At 40.9% G+C, this 27,324-nt stretch overlaps 1 protein-coding gene across 6 annotated transcripts in view; it reads right to left on the bottom strand.

Moving 5' to 3' along the window:
- Window positions 1-23,857, bottom strand: part of INTS10 (integrator complex subunit 10) — a 38,093-nt gene extending 14,236 nt beyond the window's left edge. For 2 of the 6 annotated variants that reach the window (XR_003520822.2, XM_027599107.2), the window contains exons 1-13: window positions 23,625-23,857; window positions 22,966-23,033; window positions 21,671-21,774; window positions 20,816-20,955; window positions 18,746-18,827; window positions 17,710-17,850; window positions 16,908-17,079; window positions 16,304-16,473; window positions 15,235-15,368; window positions 10,592-10,745; window positions 9,167-9,249; window positions 7,943-8,095; window positions 4,634-4,742 (exon numbers count right to left, since the gene is read on the bottom strand). Coding sequence is in view for 5 of the 6 variants with exons in the window: in XM_027599107.2 (XP_027454908.1) it covers window positions 4,634-4,742; window positions 7,943-8,095; window positions 9,167-9,249; window positions 10,592-10,745; window positions 15,235-15,368; window positions 16,304-16,473; window positions 16,908-17,079; window positions 17,710-17,850; window positions 18,746-18,827; window positions 20,816-20,955; window positions 21,671-21,774; window positions 22,966-23,033; window positions 23,625-23,753 (1,639 nt within the window). In the remaining variant the exon portion in view is untranslated. Of the gene's footprint in view, window positions 1-4,633; window positions 4,743-7,942; window positions 8,096-9,166; window positions 9,250-10,591; window positions 10,746-15,234; window positions 15,369-16,303; window positions 16,474-16,907; window positions 17,080-17,709; window positions 17,851-18,745; window positions 18,828-20,815; window positions 20,956-21,670; window positions 21,775-22,965; window positions 23,034-23,214; window positions 23,363-23,624 lie in introns of those variants that run through there. The other 4 variants (XM_027599108.2, XM_027599110.2, XM_027599109.2 and 1 more) reach the window with 4 other exon arrangements.
- Window positions 23,858-27,324: the final 3,467 nt, after the last annotated feature.

The raw sequence follows: 27,324 nt of genomic DNA, 5'->3' as shown, positions 1-27,324 counted from the left end.
AACTGTGGTCTGAAAATATGCAGGGAAAATCCCAATCTTTTGGTACCAGTTGAGACCTGATTTGTGACCCAGTATGTTAACTATTCTGGAGAATGTTCCATGTGCACTTGAGAAGAATGTGCCCTCTCTTGCTTTAAGAAGAAATGCTCTGTATATATCTGTGAAGTTCATCTGGTCCAGTATGTCACTCAAAGCCCTTATTTCCTTGTTCATCTTTTGCTTAGACGATCTGTCCATTGCTGTGAGTGAGGTGTTGACGTCTCCTACTATTATTGTGTTATTATCAATGTGTTTAATTTGGTTATTAATTGGTTTATATATTTGACTGCTCCCAAGGTAGGAGAATATTTATAATTGTTAGATCTTCTTGTTGGATAGACCTTTTAAGTGTGATATAGTGTCCATCTTCACCTCTTAGTAAGTCTTCAGTTTAAAATCTAATTTGTCTGGTATGTGGATTGCTACCCCAGCTTTCTTTTGATGTCCATTAGCATGACAAAGTGTTCTCCACCCCCTCACTGTCAATCTGGAGGTGTCTTTAGGTCTAAAATGAGTCTCTTGTAGACAGCACATGGATGGCTCTTGCTTTTTTTATTCAATCTGATACATTGTGTCTTTTGTTTGGAGTATTTAACCCATTTACATGCAGAGTAACTACTGAAAGATAATGAATTTAGTGCCATTGTATTACCTATGAAGTTCCTGTTTCTGCAAACTGTCTCTGTTTCTTTCTGGTTTATTTTACTTTTGGGCTCTCTCTTCACTTACAGGATCCCCTTTAATATTCCTTGCAGGGCTGTTTTAGTGATCACAAATTCTTTTAGTTTCTGTTTGTCCTGGAAGCTCTTTATCTCTCCTTCCATTCTGAATGACAGCCTTGCTGGATAAAGTATTCTTGGCTGCATGTTTTTCTCATTTAGCACCCTGAATATATCATGCCAGCCCCTCTGGCCTGCCAGGTCTCTGTGGATAAGTCTGCTGCCATTCCTATCCCTGTAGGTGAAGAACCTCTTGTCTGGAGCTGCTTTCAAGAGTTTCTCTTTACTGCTGAAGTTCACAAGCTTCACTAATATATGTCAGGGTGTTGATCTATTTTTATTGATTTTTGAGGGAGGGGGTTCTCTCTACCTCTTAGATTTGAATGCCTGTTTCCTTCCCCAGATTAGGTAAGTTCTCAGCTATGATTTGCTCAAATATACCTTCTGTCCCTCTCTCTCTCTTCTTCCTCTGGGACCCCAATAATTCTAATACCGTGTTGCTTTATGGTATCGCTGGTTTCTCAAAGCCTCCCCTCATAGTCCATTTGTTTTTCTTTCTTCCACAGCTTCCTTCCTTTCCATCATCTTGTCTTCTATGTCACTGACTCTCTCTTCTGCCTCATTTACCCTAGCTGTTAAGAGCATCCATTTTAGACTGCATCTCAAAACATTTTTAATTTCAACCTGATTAGATCTCCTTTCTGCACTAAGAAATTCTCTATAGAGTTTTTTATGCTTTTTTCAAGCCTAGCTATTAACTTTATAGTTGTTATACTGAATTCCATCTCTGACATCTTACTTATTTCCGTATTAATTAGCTCTGTGGCAGAGTATTACCTCTGGTTCTTTCTTTTGTTGTGAATTCCTCCTTCTAGTCATTTTGCCCAGAGAAGAATGAATGAACGAGAGAACAAAATCAAAAATATCAACCACGACCCAAGACAAATACAGACTACACGAATCTGAAGAGGTCAGAAACCAAAAAAGAAAAGAAAAAGAAAAAAAAAAGAGAAAAAGAAGAGAATATACTTTCCCAGGTGGACAAAACAGGGTGATCCACTTGGTCGTGGGTGTTATTTTGGTCTGTTTGTCAGAAGACACTAAATCCCAAAATTGTAAAGAAAGCAAAAAATTATATATGTATTGAATACAGTGAAAGGAAGCCAAAAATGAAGAATATATTTATAAAACGTAAATGTAAAAATGAAAGTTAAAAAAAAAGACTTAAAAACAAGAAGTTGATCAAATAAGAAACTAGTTGAAAAGGAAAAAAAAAAAGGAAAATTTTAAACTGAAAGACAAATGAATCAGGAAAAAACCTTGAATTCTATATACTATTTTCTCCTAGCACTGGAGTTTTGCAGTTCTGTGTGCTCTGTAAACTTGGTATTTGCCTGATGATCCAGCTGGTCTTCTGGGGGGAAGGGCCTGCTGCCCTGATTCTCAGGTGTCTTTGCCTGGGCAGAGGTGCACTGCCCCTTGCCAGGGGGGTGGGCTCCGTGTAAGCTGTTTTGGGTTGCTCTATGTGGCTTTTGTTCCCTGAAGGCTTTCTGTGCTACTTTAGAGGATGAAAATAAAAATGGCCAATCTCCAGTCCCGGAGCCGAAACACTGTGGCCCCTCTCTCTTCAGTAAGCCCTCAGGGAAAAGCAGTCTTCACTTTTGTGTACACACCAAACTCTGCAGGCTCCTGTGGTTTGCACCCCCACCAATCCTCCCAGGGAAGGGAGGAGGGTTGCTCCAAGCCTGCCACTTGCAGGGCCCCTGCATGGAGAGCAATACTTTTTCTTCCAAAAAAATGTTATCATTTTAGTTTTTCCATTTAGTTTCAGCTCCATCTCAAATTAGTTTTTGTGAATAATGTGACATGCCTGAGGATGTGGATTGCTTGAGGATCCTTTTTCTGGCTACACCAGAGGCCCTTTGTTCCAGCACCAATTGGTTGAAGAAGCCTTCCTTTCTCCAAAGAATTGCTCTGGTGCCTTCACTGAAAATCATGTGACCATATTTGTATGGGTCTCTTTCTGGATTTTTCACTCTTATGCCAATACTGTCTGGGTAACTGTAGCTTTATATTAAAAGTCTTGCTATCAGGTAGGGTAAGTTGCCCAGTTTTGTTATCTTTTTCAAAACTGTTTCAGCTATTCTAGATTACACTTCCCTATGGATTTTAGAATCAAATTTGTCAATTTCTACCAAAAAAAAGTCTCCTGGGATTTTGATTGGGATTGCACTGAGTCTATAGATACATTTGGGGAGAATTGGAACCCTAACACATATGAGTCTTCCAATCTATGAACATGATTTTGCATACTTTTCAATAAATTTGTCCCTAAGTATTTCATGTTTTTGGATGTTATTCTATTTGGAGATTCTGTAGGCTTGTCTCATGTAGCCACATACGTAGCCGCAGTCTACATATGTTTTCTGTTTTCAACCTTTATGCCTTCCTTTTTCTTCCCTATTGTGCTGGCTGCAAGCTCCAGTATGCTGAATTGAAGTGGTAAGAGTAAACACTCTTGTATTTTTGCTGATCTTGGGAAAAGCATTTGCTATTTTATAGTTAAGGATGTTGAGGAACAACTATTTTAGTTTGCTAAGATTTTTTAAAAATCATGAATGATAAAGGCAAACATAACAGAACCTATCTGTATCTATTAAGAGAATCATATGATTTTTCTCCTTTACTATGCTAAAGTGGTGATATTACAGTGTATGATTTTTCTACGTTAAACCACCTTTGCATTCCCAGCATACTTGGTCATATGTGTTATCCTTCTTATATACTGCTGTATTCAATTTGCTAAGATTTTTTGGGAATTTTGGAATCTATGTTTATGATGGATACTGGCCTTTAATGTCCTTTTCTGGTAATGCTCTTATTTGTTTTGCTGTTAGGTTATGGTGACCTTAAAAACTGAATTGGGAAACATTCCCTCTTTCTCTCTTTTCTCCAGGGGTATGTGTAGGGTTGATGTTATTTCTTCTGAAGTGCTTGACAGAATTCACCAGTGAAGCCACTTTGATCTGGAGTTCTGTGGGAAAGTTTCTGATAACAATTTAATTTTTTTGATAGATGTAGGAACATTCTTATTTTCTATTTCATTCTGTGTCAGTTTTGGCAAGTTGTGTTTCTCAAGGAATTTTTCCATTTCATCTAAATTGTTGAATTTATTGGCATAAAGTTATTAATAATTTATTCTCTTAATGTCCTTTTGATTTCAGTACGCTCTGTAGTGACATTCCTTCTTTCATTCCTGCTAGCGGTAACTTGTGCTCACTTTCTCATCAATCTTGTTAGGAGTTTACCAATTTTTTCTCAAAAAAACAATGTTTAGCTTTTCTAATTTCCTCTATTTCATTGATTTTTGTCTTTGTTATTTCCTGTCTTCTACTTTCTTTGGGTTTCATTTGTTTATCTTTTTCTAACCTCTAACGTGGAAACTTAGAACCCTGACAGTGAATCTTTCTTCCATTCTTGTAGAAGCATTACAACTAAATTTATGTAGTTTTTCAAGCAATGTGCTACTTGAGGTAAAGCTCAAAATAGCCTGAGAGGGAAATGCTAGGAGACACTTCTTAACTAAGAATCATCTGGAAGTTTTCCGAGAATTGGTAAAGATGGGAAAAGGAGTTCACGGATATTCTTCAGAGATAACAAACTTGGGAAGTGAAGAGAACTTTCGAAGAAAGACAGATTTACAGGTGCTTATGAAATCAGTACCAAGGACAAGCTTGGCAAGGGATTAACTTTTTATACAGTTTGTCAAACCCCTTAGATCACACAGTATTATTTCATCAGGAATCTTAAAGAATTTCCCGGCCTTGGGTCCTACAGCCATATTTACAAAATAAGAATAAAACTTGTCACTGTACCTTTTCTAAATTTGGGCTTTATTTTTGAGGGTTCCTCCTGTGATTTGCCTCCATCTTGAATGGGGAGTACCATGTAGCACATCAAATCAAGGACTTTTTCACATGTCATCTAAAGCAGATCAGATGAAAAAGCACCAATCTGAAATTTTATCCTTGAAAGCAAATCAACAGAACACTAATGTGTGTAGCAGACAACTGGGCAATGTGTGTACATGGAGTAGCACTACCTCAAGACTCTATGAGATCATTACTGTTTGCTCAACAGCAAATGTAGAAAAAGTAACTGAGATTGAATCGAGGTACTAGATCTTTGGGGGAATAATAACTCATTCTTTGCTATTAAAACAAAAGAACAAAAATTAAAAATTAGTCAAGTATTAACTAAACTACCCACGTGTTTAACAGCACAGTGGTCCATCTTAAAGACATTTACTAACTCACTGAATAGAAAAATCAACAAAATGGGTACACAGAGTACTGAACTACATGGTATGATATAGAGCATAATTTAAAATGAAGGAGAAACACACACAGGCTAAACTAGCTGGAAAAGTTTCAGGTAGGAAGGTTACTCTTATCTCAACCTTAAAGGGAGGGAAGAATTTGGAATGTGGAAAACAGAAGAAAGGGTTTTCAGAGGAGAGAAAGACGTAGGGAAGGGCTGGGTATTGTTTATAGGTGATTAGGTGAGGGGAAGGAAGGCGTGGTTTAGGAAAAACCGGTCTGATGCAGTACTTGTGAGGAGGGAAGCCTCAAGTGCCACACTGAGCAGGCTGCTCTCGATCCACAGAGTGAGCCATTACCTTCGGTCTACCTGTTCAAATTCTAATAACAGCCAGATTCCATTTGGGGAGTGTATTCTATGCATCTAGCACAACCTTCTTATTATCCCTATTTTACAGATGAGGAAGTGGAGTGTTAAACCTATGCTTCCCACCCTTTTTCATGTCTTGGCGCATCCAGAAAATACTTGTAAGGCTGCTCAGAGCTGGCAGCACTAACCTGGGGGCCCTAGCTGCCTCAAGCCACAGCTAACTGAGAGCGTCGGTCTCTTGGCACATCCAGAACCCACCCAGGGCCATAGCGTTGTGAAGCTCCAGCTTTAAAAGCTTGACAGCTTGGTAGTTAAGAACTTGAACACTGGAGTTAGAAAGCTCAGTGAGGGGCGCCTGGGTGGCTCAGCTGGTTGGGCGACTGCCTTAGGCTCAGGTCATATGACGATCCTGGAGTCCCGGGATCAAGTCCCACATCGGGCTCCCTGCTCAGTGGGGAGTTTGCTTCTCCCTCTGACCCTCTTCCCTCTCGTGCTATCTCTCATTCTCTCTCTCAAATAAATAAATAAAATCTTAAAAAAAAAAAAAAAAAGAAAGCTCAGTGAGGTAACTTGCCCCAGGTCACAGAGCTAGTAAGTGGTGGGGCCATGATGTGTTCTCCAGGGTCATATGCCCACCTCCAGCCAATCTTTTCTGTAAATTCTTCCTTGACTACATGGACCCTGGTGAAAACACCCTTTCCTGAATGCCTACTGTGCATATGTCAGGGGCATAACACTTAGTATTTGATTTTTAACTGTCTTCTATAAATAGTTGCACTTTTCTCTGTAACTCAAATTATATGTCCTGAATTAGGGATCCCCCATTCCCCATACCCTGCTTATATCTCCACCCCCAGCACATGGTTCAACTCTGGGCACCAAGGAAGTCAATATTTCAGTTAAGTGGAACAATGACAACAATTTTGTAGAAAGCAATGACCATAACTTAGAGATGGAAAAAGATTATCGGCAAAAATCTCAGTTCAGAGCCATGGATTAGAGTGGTGGCAAAGGAAATAAAGCGCACTACACCAAAGATATTAGCTTCACACTGGAAGAATCAAAATGATTAGCCAGAGTAAGAGTCAACCATGATTTGAGAGTTTTACATCTAAGGGCCAGAGAACGAAGGAAACTCACATCTGGACACACTGGGTCTGAGCTGAAGACAGACAGCTGAAGGCAGCTGAGATTCAGGAAGCAGGTTAAGGGGCGCCAGGGTGGCTCAGTTGTTAAGCATCTGCCTTCGGCTCAGGTCGCGATCCCAGGGTCCTGGGATCAAGTCCCACATCGGGCTCCCTGCTCTGCCGGAAGCCTGCTTCTCCCTCTCCCACTCCCCCTGCTTGTGTTCCTGCTCTCGCTCTCTCTCTCTCTCTGTCAAATAAATAAATTCTTAAAAAAAAAAAAGCAGGTTAAGTGAGAAACTAAGGATGTAGGCCTAATAGTGATCAGCTTTGACTGAAGTCCTCAAAGAGAATGAGTTTGCCCAGCTTGATTAAATCTGTTTATTTTATATTCCCTAATATGATGCTGAACAGCAGTGCCTTGTGTAACTCTCTAATTTTACACAATATATGGATATCTGCGTGGATAAATATGTGCTCTCAAGTTCTCAGGAGGAATTCATTGAAACTTAGAATTAGGTACCTGATAATTACATATATAATGGCAGAAAAGTATTTTCAATTTTCAATGCACAAACTTTATGTGCTCTCTAATTCTTTCCTCCTAAATATCATCATAGCAAATTATAAATCATATTTCAAAGTTGAAGTTTAAAAACTTTATTCAGGGTTACTAATCACAAAGTAATCAACTTAACGTATAGAAAGGTAAGAAGAAATCAGAGTTTGTGTGTTAAATTGTGGCCTTGAATTTATACTGTATAAAGAATAAAGAATGTGCTTATCATTTTCATTGAATTCAAACATTTATTAAGTATCAAAGCTGTGCAGACCTCTGTGGTATGTGCTATGAGAGACTCGAAGGTAAAGCACATGGTCTCCACCCTGTGATAAGAGGGGCTCACAATCACAGAGGAAACAGACTTGTTTACATATCTGCTCCTGAAACACCCCTATGAGGTGTCATCATCGTGTAAAAAGAGAATCTGAGGCTCAGACAAGCTAATGGAAATCCTCCATTTCCCACTTAGTAAATGCCTATTCTGTCCAAGTACAACAGGACTGATTCTGTTTTAAAGGGATTCCAGATAAGAAAGCAAAGAATAAAAGAAACCATCCTCCAACAAAATGGAAAAGGAGGAAATCTGAAAAGTACCAAAGCCTAATTTCAGGGAAGCTATAACTAAAGAGAAAACTAAGCAAAACAAAATTATCAAGATTTTTACCAGCAGATTAGGTGATAAAATCTAGGCAGAAAAATCCTATTTCAAATAAACATGCACTGAATTAAAAGGCCACTCTAGGAAAAGAGGAAGCCCCAGGGTAGCTGAGTGCATCTGAGGGTCCCTGGGCAAGGCGCACACTACTCACTCTGTACTCCCCTAGAGAAAAGTGGCAGGTCGCTAGCTGGATGAGTGCCCTCTGATGCTCCAGGGTCCCCTGTCCTGTGATCTGCGGCTGAGGAAGCGACCCCTGGAGAGCTGCTAGATGATGCAGGCTGGCTATTGCTTTTTTATATTGACCCTAAGAAAGACATAACAGCAAGGAGGTGAAAAACACTGTTAAAAAAAAAATCTCCAGAGTTGGGGTGCCACAGTCGATTAAGCATCTGACTCTTGGTTTTGGCTCAGGTCGTGATCTCAGAGCCGTGAGATCAAGCTCCGAGTCGGGCTTCGTGTTCAGCACGGAGTCTGCTTAAGACTCTCTCCCTCTGCCTCTGCCCCTCTCCCATGCTCTCTCTCAAATAAAGAAAGAAAGAAAGAAACATTGCCAGAGTTAATAAAGCAACTACAAATAAAGCAACTCTGTTTGATCATCTGAGGAGGAAAAAGGAGACTTAGCAATAATCAAACCAACTTATTTAAAGCTAGGCAGAGGGTTCTCTATGGAGGTACTTTATACGTACAAAGATTTTTCTTTCTGGTCTTAATTCTTTTTTTTTTTTAAGTTTATTTATTTTTTAGTTATCTCTACACCCAACATGGGGACTGAACTCACGACCCCGACATGAAGAGTCACATGCTCTACCGATTAAGCCAGCCAGGCACCCTGGGTCTTAAGTCTTAAGACTAAATAAAATAACACAAGCTTTTGGATAAAACACATTCTGGACATACCATTTCTTATAAATATTTTACTACTCATACCATTTCTCCTTTATGTAGGATGGAAGCAGCAACCTGTCTGTTTCGACAACAGAGGTTGGAAGCTCTGCATCTTCTTAGGGAATTATTAGCTCTCTCCATTCCAGGCATAAGTAGCTCAAGAACAGTGGGGCAGGGCAGAAGGACTCCATCAGAGTAGAGAGAAGGAGGGGCGAGAAGTAGTCATCTTTTATTAAAAAGTAAAAATCTTACTTTCACAGAGGGGTGTGGCTGGACATATTAAAAGAAACACAGAAGACGTGGCCTTGTCATTTTGGGGGTTTTTTTTGAGATGAAAGTGGACCATAATCCTTCTGCCACTGAAGACAGAACATGTCTTCAGAGCACAACTAGTCTACAGAAGGAACAGACACATCCCACATGCTATAGTCGGTTCACAGTAATAACCATCCTATACAGACAGAGGAACTTAAAATATACATCACTCTACCTGATAGATGATCATATCAGTGAGGAAGATTCTTAACCAAAGCCAAGTATCTGTCTTCCAGGCCAAACAAATTCTTGTAAATTCTGAGAATTGAAAAGCAGATTTACCAAAAACATGTTAACATAGAAGCAGAAAACAAAACAAACCCAGCAAAACAAGAGACAAACTTCCAAAAAATGGATAGTAACTATCGACTTCGATTTCTAAAACAATGGTCTAGAATTTTAATTAGATAGTAAAGTTAGAATATAATACTTATCAGTAATCCACAAGCAGTATTTTTATTAGGCCCCAACATATACTAAGCACACACCATGTTCCAAGAGCTGTTCAACCTCATTTATCTTGTAAATTATTTTGCTCTCCTCAGAAAAAGGTATTGTTCTATTTTCACCCAGCTCAGAAAACAAAGATACAAGGTAAGAGTTTTACTCATTATTTATTTATTAAATATATTTTTTAAGATTTTACTTATTTATTTGACAGAGAGAGAGAGACAGCGAAAGAGGGAACACAAGCAGGGGGAGTTGGAGAGGGAGAAGCAGGCTCCTCGCCGAGCAGGGAGCCGGATGCAGGGCCCGGGGATCATGACTTGAGCCGAAGGCAGACGCTTAACCATCTGAGCCACCCAGGCACCCTTTTACTCATTTTTTAAAAAGTCAAGTTATAACTAAAGGAAAACTACCCCCATCCCCAAAGGTCACATACACGTTTACAATTCTAGATGTGACCGGGAGAGATGGAGTGATGCTCTATCTACCTAAAAAAAATGACATGACACTTCTGACCAAGGGTTCTGTACAGGCACGTGACGGAAGCAGGCCCAAGGACGAAGGTCCATTGGCCAGAAGGAAAATAAAAACACACTGTTGACTCCAAAGCAGAGTAAAATTTCATGGCTTAGCAACGCGCTAGTAATTTCTAAGTAATGTTGACATACTTAATAGTTGTAAAACTCCCTGTAGATTTAGGTCTATTCTCAAAGGAAAACGGGCTTTCTGTAGGGTGAGTTTTTCAGGCAATGGAGTTAATGCAGATAAAAATAGCATTACCTTTTGTATGCTTAGCTACACGTGACCTAAGGAAGACACAAGGCAGACAGAACAACTAAAAACACAAAACAAACCCAGCAAGAAAAAGAAAGGAGGCCAGCAATACAAATGTCTCCCTCAAACTCCACCCCACTGTAGTTATAATAAACACTCAGAGTAGAAGCTAAGATGTAAATAATCATTTGAGTATCTTTTTGATCATTTGGATATTAGTCACTGATTAGATGTCCTGCTCAAGAATCCTATAAACTGTGGAACTACTGTAAGCAATTTAGCTCTAAGTGTTCTTGCTGTTTCAAGTAGAATGCTTTTGTAAGCACACTGATTGTACATAACACATTAAACAGCACTAATACGACAAGCATGTTCTTACCCTTGTCGAGGAATTCCAGGGAGTAGAGCAATTCCCAGCTCTCCCTGGCTAGCTTAAAGCTCTCGAGCACTTCAATGGAGTTAGCAAGCTCTGCTTTATTGACTACGATGTGACGATTCCTTCCTTTTGCTGAACAGTCTTCGTCGTCTGAACTCTGCTTACAGAAGGTGAAGAAGGTGATTAACTTAAGTCATATACAGGTGACCTGTCAACAACACAGGTTTGAACTACATAGAGCCGTTGACGTATGGATTTTTTACAGTCTAGCACTGTAAATGTACTTCTCTTCCTAATGATTGTCTTAACAACATTTCCTTTTCTCCAGCTTACTGTGTTGCGAGAATACAGTATATAATATATAGAATATGCCAAATATAGGGTAATCAACTATTTATGTTATCAGTAAGGCTTCTGGTCAACAGCAGGCTATTAGTAGTTACGTTCTGGGGGAGTCAAAAGTTATACACAGATTTATGACTGTGCAGGGTAGGGGGGGGTTTGCGTCCCTCGTCCCTACCTCCATGTTGTTCAAGGGTCAACTGTTCTTGGACGTTGTTATGTTTATTACCGCCAATTCTGATTACTGTATGGATTTTATATCAAAGGATACTACCATGAAGATAGTTTCACTCTCACACATTCAATTTTTACCTTAAAAACTAAGCTTATGTTTTTCTGATGACAAATTCTAAGCTTATGTTGGCTTCTAAGTAAAGCCATGGGGTTAAGACCTCCAATAGTTTAAAAACGTATCAATGTTATAAAAGCCCCCAATTAGATTCTTACAGATACAGCTTACGTGGCATGTGTTTTGTCATTTATTTTTTTTAATACGTGAAATAATTTAATTTGCTTCCCAATAAGTTTATCATGTAGAGGAATTAAAATTAAAGCCCAAATGCCCTAAGAATCGGAGAAATGACCCTTCCTAATCTTTTGTTCCCTATACACAACTTCTCCCACGCCAACCCTTTCTAGCTCTGCTCCCCCAATGCAAGGTGTCGGCCAGGAATTACATTTGCCTGCACTTATCTATTAAGGCCTTCTGTAGTTTATAATAAAGAACCCTACTTTTCTTGCTCTTCATCTCAAGAAACATAAAGCCAAAGAGAGGTCTCAGAGAATTGCAACTATTTAAGTGCCAGTGAGCATGGTCAGACATTTTGCCAAAAAATAGTAAAGGTAAAACAGCTCCACTTAATTTTATTTTGCTGAGAATTTCTTAACTCTTATTATCCCTACGTAATTTTACTAACTTAATGACCCAAATTAAATTCTCCCTACAGATTTTCACACCACTATGATGATTCAAAAGTATGTACAAGTATTTCAGCTAAAAGCTCCATTCCTCAAGCTGATCTCAGAAAAAATAAGCACTTCCCTCCCACTACCCACCTTTTTCCCCCCACTTTCATAGCCTGGTATTCTTCTGCCAGTCCCTGATGCTTGGGGACCCTCCCCGCCTACTCTATTTAGCTACCATATTCTTATCCTCCCCGATAACGACACACACCCAGATTCCTTTTTACAGTCAGACCCTGTTAGGTATCCTACTTCATCAGGGTCCAGTTCCTTGCCACATGTTGCCAATCTATAGGATATACTAACATGAGTGGGGTACTCACTGTCGCAATTTTATAAGAGAACACTCCTGCTTCAAAACAGGATTGGCAATTTATGGAAGGGATCTCAGGTGTGGTGAGAATAGTTTCCAAACGGTTTCTATAATTCAGAGAAATTGATTTTGAGATGCAAAAGTACATTCTGAAGTTCTAGGCGGATGCTGTAAGCGAGAACCCTGACTATAGCATGTGTGGGTGGAAAATGGGTTGCCCAAAGGAGAGGACAGTCCCCCAGCTCCAGCCACCTGGCACGGCATGTGAGCCAGGGAATCAGGCTGCGTGGAGAACGTACGCCTGTCTGAAATGGGCAGCCTCCATCTGGCCCCAGCTGTGGGCCAGCATCAGGGGCCAGTGTATCAGATATTCCAATTCTTAAAGAAGTCAGACATCTCGACTGTTGTGAGAAATCTCCTAATTTTTAGATGTTCGGTTATTAAAAGCAAAACACAATGAGTAAAACAAGATGAATCTGTAAGCTGAGCTTTATGTCCTCTGCTGTGAGGGCTCAAACAGACATGGCTGGACTCGTGGCAGGTCGGGGGCAGACTGTGGGATAGAATGAACACCAGGAAAAATCAGTTAATAGAGTAAAAACAAAAGCAGACGGAAACCCAGGTTGGCTGGAGGGCCAGAGTACGAGAGCAGGGCCTGCTAGATGACACACGAGAGGTGAGAAACAGGAGGAACCAGAGAGCCAGAGGGTTTAAACAGCTATGCCATGGCCCGGACGACAAGGCTGAGGGAAGAGTGGGGGTTCACTCATTCGCCAGCTGTGGCTCAGGCACTGTCCAGATGTCCAGGGTACGAGATGGACAATGTCCTTGGCCCCACAGAGCTTGTACAGAACTAATCGGGAGACAGACATGGCTGGACTCGCAAATGAAGAAACAAGGAAACAGACAGCAATAAGGGCTATGCAGAATTAAAACAGACTAATAGAGAAAACTGGATGAGTATTTCGAGGAGGCCTCAGAGGGAGAAATGTCCATGCTGAGAGCTGTGAAAAGGACACAGCCTGGCAGAGAGACGTACTCCAACCTGAGGGCACAGCTCGGGGGCAGAGATCCAGGGGCAGAAAGGGGCTCAGAGCATGGGAGGTGCAAGAGAGGCCAGCGTGTCTGGGGCACGCAAAGGCTTGCTCAGTAATGGCTTTGAAGCCAACGTGAAGAGCTTGGATTTTATTCTGAGCATGACGGGAAGCCACAGAGGTAGTAAAGCAGGGGAGTGATGTCTGATTCAGGTCTTAAAAACCTCACTAAAGCTGCTGGGCAGAGAAGAGATGGTGGGGAGCAAGGGTGCAAGCAGGGAGACAAGAGGACACCCCTGATGACGTATGAAAGACTGGGATGGCTTGGACAGGGAGCAGGTGGTGGGGACGGAGAGAAAGAGATGGCTGGAGCCATGTTATTTATACCGATTTGTGTGGGACATGTCACTATTTTGACTTAAAACTTGTATTAGATGACGTATTATCCACATGGCAGGAAGGGTGTCTGTGGTCCTAATGTGAAGTACCTGGATAAACCACACACGGAAACCAGAAGGGAGAGCTACTGAGTGACCCCACCTGGGAATGTCAGGAGAGAAGGGGAGAGGAGCTACCCAGCAGCCTTAGTGATCTTTTTAAAACATGAATCAGAGGACATCTAGGAAAGCCTGGTTAGCAGAGTTCTCAACCTGGGGTTCATGCCTGGATTTCAAAACATCTTTCAACCTTGGAAATTATTTGTGAAATCGTGCATGTGTGCGTTTTTCTGTGGGAGGAAACAAATGAGTTTATCAGAAGGTTTGATAAACTCACAAGCCTTCCGAAAGGCTTTGTCTTCCCTGCTCCATTCTATGGTATACAGTACAATTTACAAAGACATCAGATTGAACTGATTTTCAGGCACATCTCTCCTCATGCCCGGGTCTAGGGAATGTAACTCAGGGGCTGAAGAAGCGCTAAGGGGACTGACAGGAGGAGAGGGGAGGGGACAGAAAATGGGGGAGACTCTTGGCTCCCCTGTGGTATTGCACCTGGAGCAGGGATTAGCCAACTATGACCTGCAGACCAGTTCCTGTTTTTATAAATAAAGTTCTACTGGAACATGGCCACCTCATTTGTTTCCTAGTGTCTACGGCTATTTTTTGTACTGTAACAGCAGAGCTGAGGAGCTGCAACAGAGACCGTTGGGCCTATAAAGCCTACACTATTTCTTGGCCCTTCACAGAAAAAGTTTGCTGACTCCTGACCTGGAGCACCTCCACTGTCGTATTGTTACAGGCCGGGCCTCCACGAAAGTTTTCACTGAAAGGAATCTGCTGCTTTAAAATAAGTTTAGAAATCACTTGTTCTGCCCAGGCCTGCTGCTTGGCCCCCATCAGAAGACCAATGGTTCTTCAGGTTCTCTGGCCTTCCACATCTTTGTGCAAACTGTCTTCTCTTTACAAAATCCACCCTCCAATTCCAAATGACAAAACTGCTACATCCTTCAAGGCTGATTTCAAATGCTGACCTCCTTCATGAAACCTTTTCAACATCTCCCCTTGGCTTTAATGACTTCCTAGCTGGAACACCTCAGCCCTTTCCATTCTGAGGCCAGGGCTCAGCACAGCACCCTGTCTAGATGTTCAGTGTAGCTCACCTGGCTTTGCTTTTTACCTTTAATTGATGCCATTCAGTCATGACAGGTAGAACTAACTTATACCAGGCTTTCTCAACATCGACCTTTTGAGCTGGACAACTCTGTTGTGGGGCTGTCCCGTGCACTGTAGCACTGTTCACAGCATCCTGGCCTCTACATAGGAGACACTCATAGCAACTCCTCCCCACCAAGCCGTGGAAATCAAAGTGTCCTCAGACACTGCCAAATGTCCCTGGGGGGCAAAATCACCCCCAGTTGAGAACCGCTGATTTACACAGTAATTATAATTCAAAGACCTAAGCTTTATCAATTTAGCTCCAAAGTTGTATTTTACATTCATTTCCCACAAACCACAAACACATAATCTGTTAATAATCATATCTGAAAGGATTACCATGGTTTTTTCTCTTCCCTCAGCTAGTTTCCTCTTTTTATGTATATGTTTGTTACGGTCAATTTCTACATCACCATACACATTTGATACATCCTCAAGAAGAACCAGTGGAACTTGGCTTGGGGCATTAGGACCTATGGATGGGGGGAAAACACCAACACTTAAAAATGCGGCAAGGAAAATAAAACTCAATATCAGGTGGAAGTTTACTCAGCTGTCGTTTGAAAATACAGGTCATTAAAAAGTATGTTCAGTGTGATCCCAGTTAGGCAGACAAACAAGTATACATGAATAGGAAAAAAGACTGTACAGATATACACGAGATTATTAATAAAGGTTCTTTCTCAATGACAGATTACAAATGAAAGTTCCTTCCCTGTATCTACAAATTTTTCATAGTGATCATGAATCATGATATTAGCCAAAAACTCAAGACTATGAAGTTATATGTATAATATCTTATAGCTATAAATTCCAAACAAAATCTAAATATATGAAAGACTATAAGGTAATACACAAAAATGAGCTGTATTATATTGGATGGGTAGGTGATTTCATTCTTTTACCTTTCTGTTTTTCACATTTTTTACAATTTATAAGCAAAAATGTTATTTAAAAAAATCTTTGTCTATCGCAAAGCCTTTGTGAAATCTACTTCCGTACTTTGCTACATCTGCTGCTTTTTCAAAATAGAGGCACTAAATATCTGTATTTAGTTTCACAGTACCACTACATTCTTTAAAATAGAAATTTAATTAATTAATTAATCAAGTGGGCTCCATGCCCAGCGTGGAGCCCAAATGCAGGGCTCGATCTCACAACCATGAGATTAAGACCTGAGTGCAGATCAACAGTCGGACACTTGACCGACTGAGCCACCCAGGCACCCTGACATAGAAATTTTAAATGAAAACGTACTTACATAAAAACTACCAACAACTTAAAAAAAGCACTGGTGTCACCCCACAATGATTTGGATCCAAGAACAATGTTAAGGTAAACATTTTCATCACCTTCATCACCCCAGCTGAAGCAGTATTTTGGGAGACTCTTGAATTTTTTAACCAACCTTGGAATAGAGATGGTTGTATGCTGTTGACATACTGGAATGCATTCTTAAAGAAGACCAACATAGTTGAATAAACCACTTGGTTTTTATATTTTGCATGAGCTTCATTATCAAAGTTGTTCATGTATCTGCAGAGATCCTTCATTCTATGCAAAATATCACCATAGTTTCTGAAAGATGAAGGATGATAAAAAGTATTTAATTACTCGGCTTATCAGCAAAAGGTCTAGAGAAAAGCCCCAAAAGGAGCATGACATTTACCAAATGTAGCTGGAGGCATGCATAATTCCCCTTCTGAATTAGAGCAGTGATCAGACCACTATTTCAGGACATAGACACGACAAAGTAGCTACTCTTTCCTCTGAATGCCAAAGAGTGCTTCAAGCTCAATAGCATCTTACAAGTTCATACTTCCATTGGGAATCTTTTAATAAAGTGGAAAACCACCCTCTTTTGCATAAATGCCAAGGTTATAGAAGTTGTCCAAAGAAAAGTGTATCTATACATTATATGCTTTTTAAGAAAGTGTTTTTGTTTTTAAAGATCCTGAGATATACAGTATCAGAAGGCTTGCTAAGCAATTCTAGAAATGAACATTTTTTACCGTCTTCCTTTATCCATCTGCCATTCACATCTCATTCCAACAACATTTAAAATCTTAAACAACCTCTCCCAAGGGTCCACAATCTGGGACGATTTTTCAGTCAGCCCTTCTATTATGTACTTCTGAGAGCTCCGTTTGCTAGGTGACATTAAATCAGATGCTTCTTGGGTACCTGGGAAGTCAGAAAAAAGAATCCTATAATTAATCTTACTATTTACTACGTATGTAGTACTTGACAGAGAAAGACAAAGTCTGAATCCCTATTCAAAAGGCAAGAGCACAGGGGCACCTGGGTGGCTCAGTCGTTAAGCATCTGCCTTCAGCTCAGGTCATGATCCCAGGGTCCTGGGATCAAGCCCTGCATTGGGCTCCCTGCTCTGCGGGAAGCCTGCTTCTCCCTCTCCCACTCCACCTGCTTGTGTTCCCTCTCTTGCTGTGTCTCTCTCTGTCAAATAAATAAATAAAATCTTTAAAAATATATATATAAAAAAGGCAAGAGCACAGAATCCCAACACATTATGTGTTTTGTTGAAGGACCCACAACTGGCTACTGGTATAGCAAGAAATGACCTTTGAGCTGTGGTACATGTATGGAGCTCAGGACCCTAATATTATGGTTCCACAAGCTGACTATTTCAAAGGGTAAAATTGGTTCCAGAAAAGTCTTATTTCTTACCTGCGGTATTTTTTTCCAGGAACCATCTTGGTACGCATCCAGAGAATAATCAGAACGATGAGGGATTTTTGAGTTTGCAATTTACTAAAGTCTGTATAAATAAAATTGCAGGATATTCTCACTTACCTTGATGCTGACTCTCTATTTGAGTAGACCTAGTGACATAATTGATATAAAATTCAGCTGCTTTGTTCAAGTACTTATATAATAAATTGGCAGGCAATCGGACATCATGGTTGTTAATTATTAGAGGAAGGACATCACAAACTGTTGAAGAGGAAAAATAAGAAAAAAACAATTAAGTTGTCTGTCTACCCTACAATTCTGATAGAAACAAAATTTATTTTAGAGTTCACTTTTTGTAGTATCTAAAATATATAGGGAAAAAACCTTTATGGTCCATTAATTTAAAAATTTCAGTGCAAAGGGACACTAGTGGGTGGAGTGAGCAAGGAAATACATAAGCAGATTTTACATTACGGGTAAGGGTCTAGCTCTTACACTGGGTGACAATTCAGATGTTTATTATTATGCCTCATACTTGAATATATTATTACACATATTCTTTCAGAGGAATCAAATGTTATGTAATAAAAATTTAGAAGTTTATTTTTTTATCTTTTTTTAAAGATTTTATTTATTTATTTGACAGAGAGAGACACAGTGAGAGAGGGAACACAAGCAGGGGGAGTGGGAGAGGGAGAAGCAGGCCTCCCGTGGAGCAGGGAGCCCGATGTGGGGCTCGATCCCAGGACTCTGGGATCATGACCTGAGCCGAAGGCAGACACTCAACGACTGAGCCACCCAGGTGCCCCGAAGTTGTTTATTTTTTTTATATAAGATTTTATTTATTTGCCAGAGAGCGAGTGAAAGAGGGAGAGCGCGCGCACAAGTAGGGGGAGGGGCAGAGACAGAGGGAGAAGGAGGCTGCCTGCTGAGCAAGGAGCCTGATGTGGGACTCAATCCCAGGACCCTGGGATCATGACCTGAGCCAAATGCAGAAGCTTAACTGACTGAGCCACCTAGGCATCCCTAGAAGTTGTTTAAATGCTTTTTGGACTAAAAAAATAAACAAGGATTTAAATTTTATAATATGAAAAGTTCCTTTGCTTTCCACAAATGACCTTATCCCTGAAATGATACAAAATACAATGTTTCTTACCAAATAATTTTCTAAAGCAGTTAACAGGAGATTCTTGTTCTTCAATAGTTTCAGCCTCTAATAATGCTTCCCCAAGGCCAACCTGTTTCAAAATACAGTTAATCATTTAAACATGTTACAGTTTAAGATGTCAGAGTTATATAAAGAAATGGCTTTTTAAATTTAACAAACAGCTTATATATGCAAACTTCCCCAAGAAACAAATATTCTCATTTTAAGCACTAGAAAACAAAATATATCAGCAACACAGCTCAGAAGGAAACCCCAAATTCACCTGACCACTGACTACTTTGTCTTGGTTATCCCTCCTGTGAACTAGCAAAATTAAGACGTTAAAATGTCTATAGAAACTTAAAGGAAGCACTGGAACTAGTCAGAATAATAAAGGAGATGTAGAGATTTTCTACAAAATGTAGAAACTGTATTCTCTGCATCAAGATGTATTATGTTGACAAACCTTACCACTTTCAGGAGTTGTCAGGAGTAGCCAGTCATTCAGCCTTGGCTAGGCTGGACACAACTGTTTGGCTTTTAAGGCCACCTTTCCATTACTTTCTACCATGTATTCCCTAGCAGAGTAGAAAGTAGGCTTATCAAAATCCACCCAGACATCTGTATTATCTTCCTTGGGATCACTTGGCGATGCACGGGGTAGGGGTAAAACAATGGAAAAGATAATAAAACATGAAAAGCTAATAGTTGAGTAATGATCAAGGAATGTATTGGGTTGAATAGCATCCTCCCAAAATTCATGTCCACTCAGAGTTTCAGAATGTGACCTTATATATATTTTATCTTATAAAAAAAGTAAGGTCTTTGTAGATGCAATTAATTAAGAGGGCACACTGGGTTAGGGCAAGCCCTAAATCCAATGACTACAATCCTTACACGGTCATGTAAAGACACAGGAACACAGACACACAGGGAAGAAAGCCATGTGACAACAGAGGCGGAAACTGGAAACTGGAATGATGTAGCTGCAAGCTGAAGAATGACAAAGATTGCTGGTGACCACCAGAAGCCAGGAAGAGGGAGGAAGGATTTTTCCCTAGAGCCTTTAGAGGGAGCATGGCTCTGCCCACACCTTGCTTTTGGACTTTCAGCTTCAGAATGTGAAGGAATAAATTTTGGTTGTTTTAAGCCCTCAGTTTTCTGGTACTTTGTTATAGCAGCCTTAGGAAACTAATAGAAGGAGGTATAGAAAAGGTTAACTGGGGCCAGAAGCTTGAAAGATAGTGTGGGTAAGAATAAACAACAGAGTTTGAATTAATAGAGTTAATGATTCGAATCCTGAATCTCCCACTTACTAGCTATGGGAAGTTACGAACATATTTAAGATTCAGTTTCCTCATCTGTAAAGTGGGATACTGTCTACCTCAAGGGGTCTAGGGAGTATGGAAGGAGATACCTAACACTTACCAATGCCTGCCAATAGCACTCAATAATTATTACAGATAAAAGGAATAGAGAGAAAAGCACATGAAAAACATGCCTGTCAACACTATAGACTATGGCTCTCAGTTAAATTCAAACATTGTTGATTACAGCGTAATAGGATTTTTTTAAAAGATTTATTTATTTGAAGAGAGAGCGCACACGGGGGAGGGTGGGCGCAGAGGGAGAGGGAGGGAGAGAGAATCTCAAGCAGATTCTATGCTGAGACGGGAGCCTCACGTGGGGCTCAATCTCACCACCCTGAGATCACAACCTGAGCTAAAATCAAGAGTTGGATGCTCAACCAACTGTGCCACCCAGGCACCTCTGGAATAGGATTTAAAAAAAAAACTTTACTGTACTTTACAGATTGCAAATAAATACGACTGTCAAAGCTTGGTGACTGTTTCCTTACACTGACGGGAAACTTACTTCCTCTGGAAATTTATAAAGTTTGAGGACAGTGACATCCTTTCAGCTTTACTGATGAAGATTCCTTGATTGAAGTTCAATCTTACCTAGTGTTCTTCAGAATTTCTGTTTTAGAATAATTCCCATTATAGCTTCTAACCCAACTGATGAATGTGTTGATCGATTTTATTTTCTCTTGAGAAAAAGGAAAGGATCAAGTCATACCCCATGCTGCACCACTGTTTCAGGGAAGCGTCTCAAAAGTAGAAGCAACATTTCTGATCGTTCCAACGTGTTGAAGCATTGTTCTGTAACCTTTAGTAACATTTCGCACTGGACCCGACCAGGGAGAGTTTCAAATAAACCTGTACATAACACATTTTACTTTAAAAAATTTCTTTCAGAAAGAAAATCCTAAAGCTAAAGTGGAAATAAGGCATTTTCATGTACAGAACAGTAAATACCACATTTAGAATCACTGTTTGAGTTTTACCTACAACCGAGAAGGCTTTTGGGTCAGATGGTATTGGACACAGATGTTTGCTGAATGACCCTAAAACATTTGGAGGCCTTATTGGAGCCAGAAGACAAGAATGGTGTAGGTGAAGGGTCACAACAGTGCTTGTTGTTGGCTGAGATAAAGAGGATGCATTTTTTCAAGGTGAAATGACCTAAACCACCCACTTTTTTATCCAGAATTTGAAATCTTTGATTGGCTATCACAACCAACACAGAATGAAGGTTAATGAGAAAGGTCATAAATCACTAAAAGTTTCTCTCCTGTTTTGTGGAGATCTGCCTAATCTACAGATGCTTTCTGATCACTATAAAATCTGTTAAAAATATATTCAATTCCCTGGGCTAACTGATAAATCTACACCCTTTAAGGAAGCTTAGAGGTTTCTATACAAATGCTCAAGGGACCAAGTGACACCATTTGAATAGACTTCAGTTGTCAAGAACAAACAAACATTTGGGTACCAATACCACAGATGTTGAATTTTCTGTGAAATTACTATATATAACTTAGTATTTCAGAAGTGGTAATTTATACACCATTAGTTATCACTCCATTCTTACTTCTTAAAAATTGGGTTTGTTTATCCTGTGAATCGTTCCTTAATGCTGATGTAATAATGCTGATTTCTCTCCACACCACCGGCTGATCTGGGAAATTCACAAACCTATTTTAAAATGAATGCATTAAATTAAAATGTCAGATTCTATATAGTATTACAAAAAGAAAAGAACATTAGCATATGGAGAAATACACATATTTCTCCGTTATAAGTGAATATGCAGACATACCGAAACAAGCCAAAATAAAGATATAAAAATAAAAACTGAGGAAAATGAAGTTAATCACAAAAGTCTTTAGAGTTTTTTATAAGTGAAAAAACAAGTGACCATAATATATAAAGCATTCCTAAATATCAACAAGGAAAAAGAACTAAAAGAAAAAGAAAAAAAACCTACCCAAAAGAAAAAGTGGGCAAAGGCAAATCACAGAAAGAATACAGCCAAAGAGAACCCTTGAAAAGATACTCAGTCTTATTAGTAATACAATGAACACAAATTTTTAAAAAATAGTAAGATACCACTTTCTCTCACACTGGCAAAAATTAAAATATGATAGAAAGACTGATAATTTCCAATGCTGGCAAATGTGTGGGAAAACAGGCACTCTTATACACTACTAGTAGAAATGTAAATTGGAATAGTATTTTTTGGAGAGTAATTTGATAGTGTATCATGTATACCCTTGACTGTGAAAATCAATGTTTAAGAATCTACTCCACAGAAAAACACTAAAATATGAGTACAAAATTGCTTACTGACACTCTGAATATAATCTCAAATAATTGGAAACTACCTCAATGTCCACCAGTATTATGAAATGCTATGGCAATATGAAAAAGAGCTCTACATACTGAAAAATAAAGGCATCCCTCCATGGCCGGGGGTGAAGAAAGCAAGCTGCAGTGTGAGGTATGTAGCATGATTTCACTTTTGTAACCCTTCCCCACAAAAACCAACTTATATGTATTGTATGTACACAGTACATTTGTGTATACACAGACACACAACACTTAACTCTGGTTGAGTTGGAGGGACCTGCACTTGTTATTCTCTATATTTCAGTATTGTCTGAACTGCAGAGCACTATTATTTCCAAAGCAAAATAAATTATTGTAAAGAAAAGTTTTAACAAGAATAAAATATAAGAAGACTTCTCTGCAGAAGGCATGTCAGACGTAAGACTAAGTAAGCTTTAGATACCAGAGATGTAGATGAACTTGAAGATCCCCCAACTCCCACTTCCACACACAGACAAAACCTCACGAGAGATCCCGGGCAGTGCAAGTTGAACTCACATGTCGTACAGCAGTCTCCCGGCGGTGGCGGTCCTCTCGGCATTCCGCTCGATGGTGTACATCTCATACTGCAACACAGATCAGCCCCGAGGGTCACAACCTCCGCCCGGGGCTTGGTTCTCGCTCACCGCCTGCCGCGCTAGCTGGCCTTCACTGAGCACCCCCAACCCGGGAGGGCCTGATAGCAAAGCATCCACCTGGTGGCGCAGAGCCATGGGGCTTACGAGTGCGACCCTCGAGCTCACTTACAATCCTTCGGTCCCCGAGACTGGAGGAATACTGTCTCAAAAGTAGTAGGCACTAAACAAATGGCTGCCATGATGATGAGCGAGCGAGAGAACGGCCTTTCCCAGGGGCGATGCGGTGCCGTCCCGGCCACCAAGCAGCAAAACACCCCCACGCCTCCAGCCACCCGGACCTCGAGCGGGGTCCGCTGTGTCTCCAGGTGCCCGCCTCGCGGGAGAGAGGGCGTGTGAGGGGTGTCGGAGAGCGGGGCGGGGGAGGTGGCGAGAAGTGGGAAGAGAGGGAGCGGGGCGGGCCGGACTGGAGGCGGGCCGTTTTGGGGGGGGGGGGGGAAGAGCTGGCGGCCAGGGCAGTCCCGGTGGGGCGAAGTGCTCACACTTCCACGGAGGCAGCCGCGTGCACAGGCCTGACCTCACCTGGATGTTAAAGTCGGCGGGGTAGAGGCTGCGGGCTGTGATCAGCCAAGCCTTGGCTGCCCATAAGTCCTGCTGCACCAGCTCCCGGGCTCGCTGCACCAGGAACTCGCAGTCACCCTGGGCCGACATAACCCAGGAGGTGTCGGGCCGCGGGCAGCTGAGGTCGTTTACCTTCCGGCTCTGGAGACACCGCCGCCGCCGCCGCTGCCGCGGGGGAGGCTTCTGCGCATGTCGGGGTTGGCCGCTCCGGAAGAGTTTTCCGGGTTTTGCGAGCACCCTCCTCCGGTCAGCTCTCAGTAACCGTCCGGCCCCTTCCTCCTTTGAGGACCTAGTGTTTTCGTTATCTTTTCCAGGTCACCTGCAAGATGTGGAGAAGTGGATTCCCACTCTTGCGGGCTCCAGCGTGACTCTCGTCCAGTCAGGGAGCATGCGCGAGAGCCAGTCCTCACCGAGCTGCCTAGGCGGGTTCTTCCATCCCTCTCCTGGAGGTCTGCGGAAGGGCGGTCCATGGGTGTCTTCGAGTCTGGTACCCCGGACCAGGCTGGAAAGAAGTTTGAGAGGAAAAGGCAGAGAGCGGCCTAGAAGGCGGCGGGAAGGAGCGCGCAGAGCTTCCTCGGCCCTGGGCGGAGTTGAGGAACCTGTCCCTGGGTCATTGCCCAGGATTAGGTTTATGGGAAAAAGTCTGAGGCCAGATAAGGGGCCAAGGCACAGAGGGGCAACGTAGTGCGTAGCGTTCGTTCTGGTGCATTTTATCTTTTCTAAGTATGTCCCGTTATATTGTTACTCCTTTATTTGCTGATTTCTGCAACAAGCTTTGAGTTATTACGGTAGTTAGTACTTCGAAAGTGTTTTGCTGCATGCAGTGGAAGCTACAAAGATTATTCCTGTCCCAGCAGAGGTTTTACAATGATATGGACATGTGGCCTACAGAAAAATAGGCCATTTTAATGATGTCTTCCCATCAAATCAGTGTCATTTTCACCAAAACTCCAGATTTGTTTTCCATTTGAGAGAAGGAAAACGAAATAGTCTCCCTGCTCTGGTGAAGGGGAGGCCGAATTTAAGAGCTGGAGTAGCAATACTTACCTGCCTAGTAGGAAGAATGTACCAAAATGTGGATTCATTAGTTTTCAATCCAAGTTCTATATACAAAAAGTTTTAGCAAGTTCTATTTACCACTGATATCTTCGATTTATTTGATTTAAAGCCAAGAGATTAATGATTCAAAACTGGTATGTTTTAAAAATAGAAATTACTGGGACGCTTGGGTGGCTCAGTTGTTAAGCGTCTGCCTTTGGCTCAGGTCATGATCGCAGAGTCTTGGGATCGAGTCCCACGTCGCGCTCCTTGCTCAGTGAGGAGCCTGCTTCTCTCTCTCCCTCTGCTGCTCCCCCTGCTTGTGCTCTCTCTTTCTGACACATAACTAAAAAAAAAAATTAAAAGAAATAGAATACTAGGTACTTATATACATGAAAAATATTTTAAATAAATATGAATGTATACATTACTATTCATGGGTATATATAAGGTCTAATATATTCTTACTAATTGTGATAATTTATAAATAAATGATCTTAAAGTTAATAGTGAGTTAGTATGCTAACTTTAGAGATAAGTACCAAGAAGGGCAGACACAAAGAAATAGTATAAAGCACCACTGCTGTCAAATCCAAGCTCTTTTATTTTGCTATTTAGTTTATGATACCATTCTAAAAGTAGCACTTTTAATTATCTTCCCCTTTACTCAGAAATTTTAAAGGTTTTATTTATTTATTTGAGAGAGAGAGAGAGCACGAGATGGGGGAGGGTTAGAGGGAGAAGCAGACTCCCAACAGAGTAAGGAGCCTGATGCGGGGCTCTGTCCCGGGACTCTGGGATTATGACCTGAGCCAAAGGCAGACACTTAACCGATTGAGCCACCCAGGTGCCCTTTTACTCAAAATTTTTAAAATTTGATTTTGTTTCATTAGTAGCCCCAAAGATATCTTAGCTAGATTCACTGCATTAACATCAGTCATTATCTATTGATTGTGTACTTGAGGAAGCATTCTGGTTCCAAAGATGCTCTTTAATGTCCTCTGATTATGCACAGCAATAGCCTAATCGTGCCATTACTTTGTAGGCCAGGATTGCCTGGTGACAGAATTCTTTTGGCTTTGTAGAAAAGAAGGGTGAAAATGTAAACTTAAATAGCTCAGAGTAATTTTTATCTTATAACAGATCATGAAAACATTGCTGGCTTAAATTTTTTTCATTATTTAATTTTATTAAAGTGCTATGTAAGGATTTTCGAGTGGCAAAAGTGACTGATTTGGTTTTTAAACTTCATGTTTTGGGTCTGGAATTACCAAAACAAAATCCAAAACAAAATTATATACTTGTCCCTAAGTCTTTAGTTCTCCAGTGTTCTGTTAGATTACAGATGTCAATTAATATTTTCAATCTAGGGGCTAAATAAGGGAACTCTGGTTGTATTTAGGTACCAACCAGTTGAAATAGCCTCTTACTTTTTGCCAGAATACAATGTAAGATTTGTAGCTATTTTCTTGCCAACTTCTTAATTTTGAAAGGTGTCCAGCTAAACATTTCTCCTAGGATGTCATGCTGACATCTGGAAGTACAGAAAGGAGGTACCACACAAGGTGAGTTGCCATATTTTGACCTCTTTGCTGTGATCTTGAAGGCTCACTAAGAATCTGAGCTCCTGGCTCCACCACAACTTCTAAGTCATGTAAAATGCCCTGCATCCAGCCTGAAGTTCCTTAAACTCAGTTCAGTGATTTGTATTAAACTCTATGTTGCTTTTACCTTCCACCTGAAAAACTTCAAATTCATAAATGCAACCTCTTAAAACTTGCCAGCACTTGGTTCTTTTCAGCAATTTCCTCATTTCTCTTCTCCTGGATTTTAACTTTGCAGACTTCTATTTCCTTGACACCTACCTTCTTCTAGGATATTTGACTTCTCCTGGACCTCCTCCTTTCCTACTGATGCTAAAGCCTGAGCTCTGACATGCAGCATGTTCAAGGTCTGTGCATTCTGATCCCACCACTGTATCCGCTCTTCAAGTTACCAACCCTGGATCCAGCCTATGTGCATCTTCCCAGATGTTGCAGCTGGCTTGAAATAGGTGCAATAAATATATGTTCAATGAATGCAGAGGAGGCTGAGTTCTGTTGGTGAATAGCACACACAGGTGCAGATTGATGCTGCACCAGATTCCAGGGCTTAGTATCAGTTTGAGCCCTCAACTACTCCCACCTCCCATTCTTTCACCGCTGTTTAAAGCCTTTGTAATTTCTGTAATTTTTCTCAAGTGCTCATACACTCTTCACCTTGTGCAGAGGATTTTGCCTTCAATAGGGAAGATTGAGGCCATCAGGCCTTACTTACCTTCTTCAATTTTGGAACCATGGCCCTATTTATCATTCAAGACCAAACACGTCATGGGGTACCTATTCTTAAAATCCTTTGATGGTTTCCAATGTGCTGATACCTGGCTTGCAGGCATAGCTCTGCCTTACCTTTTGCTACCACCATCCCCCCCCTCCAATCCCAGAACTTCTTTCAGTTCTTCCCTGTGGTGTCTTCTCCGACATCCCCAGGCATCCATGTGGGCTATCGCGTCTGCTCTGCTCAGAATGCTCCCTCCTGCTAACGCGGAGGGAACTAATTCTTTGTGTCTCAGACAACACCTCCC

Source organism: Zalophus californianus, chromosome 2, assembly GCF_009762305.2.
Source record: "Zalophus californianus isolate mZalCal1 chromosome 2, mZalCal1.pri.v2, whole genome shotgun sequence".
In the NCBI taxonomy this organism is placed as follows: domain Eukaryota; kingdom Metazoa; phylum Chordata; class Mammalia; order Carnivora; family Otariidae; genus Zalophus; species Zalophus californianus.
The sequence above is the reverse complement of the archived record's forward strand: the minus strand, read 5'-3'. Positions and strand labels throughout refer to the sequence as shown.